Raw genomic sequence first — 2854 nt, 5'->3', positions numbered from 1 at the left:
AGAGTGAAGTTTATGGTAAGTTTCTCCTCATAAAACTGTGTGTTTGTTTTTCATTATCATTAGCATCGCAAGATTTGTTTAGTTTACATGTCCGTAATGCACACCCGCCTTCAGAGTCAAGAACCAATCAAATTTTGTGAAGACAAGCGACCTGAGAGCGCGATTCGCAACGCTGCAATCGCTATCACGTCCCGTGTGTCGGGTTTCACCCTGGCTGCGATGACAGCCGTTAAATCGCTGTAGTTTGTCGCTGCCCGTGTGTCGAGCCCTTTAGGCATACACGTCGACCCCTTTGGAGGCTTACCTGCAGAAATCTGAATTAAAAAACAAACAAAAACAAAACGCCATAGTACTCTCACATGATAGGCTACAACAAGTGAAGGGACTAACAGTGCTTGAACAGCATTTGTGAGGGCACATGGTGGGGAGTGGGCGAGGGTGAGGGTGTGTCTGTGGCAGTAGAACGACGAGGAGGAGGGGCAAACTGAGCATTTCCTTCAAGTAGGTATCCCTGCAGACAAAGAAGGCTTTTCTCAAGGGCCTGATTGGATGATCATAGTTTAGGCATTTATTCATATAGTTAGCTTTCTTTTCAAGCATCAGACTTTCATTTATTTATTTAGTTTCATGAACTTGCTGTTGTTACAGAGGTCATCAGAAGACTTGGGAATAATAACGGCCGGCAGATTATGCTAACCAGCTGTTATGAAGATGCAGCCGATGTGGAACTCAACGTTTTCATTCTTTATTTCCACTTCTCTTAACAAAGAACTCCAGGTTACATTTCAAAACAAAAGCAACATCAGTTAGCAGATGTTTATTTATTTATTTTTTTAGATATTTAGAAAAATGAAGAACTAAATGTTTGTTTTTAATGATAATTGTGATTTGATTAAAAAAAAGTTCTGACTGTGAAAATTAATGTGAAAATAGTTAGTCAAAAGTGAAAGAAAAACAAAAGAAAATAAAAGAAATAAAAGAACCAACCTTTTCAAAAAACAGAGYAAATACAACTAGCCAATCAGAGTTTATGCTTGAGAAATGCCCACTTTGAGGCTACAGAGAACCCCTTCTCATCTCCTTCCAGGCTAGCTCTGAGACATAAATAAATTTGAAGCTGTTGTTTTTTTTAATCTGTAGGATTTTTTTCTATATGCATGTTTTCATGCAAAATTCAGGAAAAATAATTTACAAACAATTTGAGTTTTGTACAACTTGACATGCATGATTAAGTTGATTCAGATTCAACATCCAAAGCTCTTCTACCTGTACAAAACATTTTCAGGACAGCTAATTCATGCTATGGCTAACAGGTTTAGCAACAAACAACAAAGCTTATCAAGTCAACTCTTTTACTGTCGTTGAAGTTTGTACAACAAAAGTACAGTACATTTCTCTTTTATATCACATAAACACATAGGTGGCTTAAAAGCTGGGGGGGGGGGGGTGTATAGACTATATTAAATAAGACAACCGCAAACAGTAAAACTACAAATTGGAACTGATTCTCTCCCAAACTATAGTTTATTTATATCCTGTCGTTTAGCTTACCAAGGATAGAACCTCATAGGTCTGCCATCACTTTGTTGTTTGTGCAATAAAGAAGACATGGCCCTTTACTTTTAATACTAATGGATTTTTTTTATTTCACTGTTTCTGATAGTAAACACAGACAAATACGATGAGATTAAATACAACCCCATGCTAATGCTCTGTCATTAACACATCATTCTGATGTCACAAAAAGAATTTGAACGTCTGGCAGCATGTTTATATGTGTAAGTGTATATTTTAGCGGGGGGGCGGGGGGGGGCGGGGGGCAGAGGTTAGAAGAGCCTCACTGAAGAGTGGCATTCCTTTTCAAATATTAGTTTGGTTCCCTGTAGTTATTGTTGCTCTCATAGCTCGTTTCAGTTTAACCCTCCAGTTAAAAAAAAGGTAACCTAACCCTGCCCGTGCACTTTAAGACAACCTCAGCCGGCGGCTCGAAGCAGCAGACGTCTACAAAAGATGTATATGTAAGGCAGGGCCGACAGCGCTGGAACAATAGTGCCTCTGTGCTGCAGCACCCCTCTGGATCACATTTCCTCCAAAGCCCAGATCGAAATGTGGCGGGGGCCCTTAGCAAGCGGGCAGAGAAAGCCACACAGAGGGGAGGGTGCCGTATGTCAATAGTGATTAGGATCATGATCATAACTGGTGCTGGTGTGGTGCACAAAGAAAGGTGACAGCCTGAAATCAAACGGATGAAGGGAAACATTCTTCACTTTAGTGGCTGATGGTGGCAAATGTACTGAGCTTCAGCAAAACATTTTGATTATTTGGATTTTCTTTCAAAGTCCCAATAAAACTGTCCTTTATCTTCCCGTGATCTGAGGTGCAGCAGTGACAAAGAGCCAAATATTTTAAGCTTAAAATATTCTGCTGGCATGGAGACGTGACTTAAAGAGATAAAGCCAGCCCAACAAACTCTTTGTTATAAAGTTATACAAAATTTGTTCCACGTTATTTTTCATAATACTTTGCAAAAATATGTTTGAATTCAGAACATTTTGGTCAGTTTTATGAGTGTTCAAAAAAATAGATTTTAAATTCTTTGATGCAATTAAGGACATAATCATTTACAATGCCAACTGTCAAACAGCTGAATCTAAAGTATTCAGGAGACCACAAGAATGATGTGAAAACTCGCCAAAAGTTGCACAAACCTTTGGAAATCAAAGTCAATGGAGGAGTAACGAGACTGCAAGATGGCCCAAAGACCCCAGAAGAAGTTTGACGCCTGGAAGAGAAGAAGAAATTAGGACCATGAGTTATTTCCTGCCTGGACTTTCAAACATCCAGAGCTTGACAC

General features: G+C 39.4%; 1 protein-coding gene across 1 annotated transcript in view; it reads right to left on the bottom strand.

Moving 5' to 3' along the window:
• LOC106530885 (ethanolamine kinase 1) overlaps positions 1 to 2854 on the bottom strand; it is a 41036-nt gene that overhangs the window by 6660 nt on the left and 31522 nt on the right. Inside the window, exon 7 of the mRNA XM_014026602.1 lies at positions 2709 to 2782. Within this exon, the coding sequence (XP_013882056.1) occupies positions 2709 to 2782 (74 nt within the window). The remainder of the gene's footprint in view (positions 1 to 2708; positions 2783 to 2854) is intronic.

This window comes from Austrofundulus limnaeus, unplaced genomic scaffold (genome assembly GCF_001266775.1).
Source record: "Austrofundulus limnaeus strain Quisiro unplaced genomic scaffold, Austrofundulus_limnaeus-1.0 Scaffold571, whole genome shotgun sequence".
Taxonomy (NCBI): Eukaryota; Metazoa; Chordata; class Actinopteri; order Cyprinodontiformes; family Rivulidae; genus Austrofundulus; species Austrofundulus limnaeus.
Note: the sequence above shows the minus strand (reverse complement) of the source record. Positions and strands in the feature narration are given on the sequence as shown.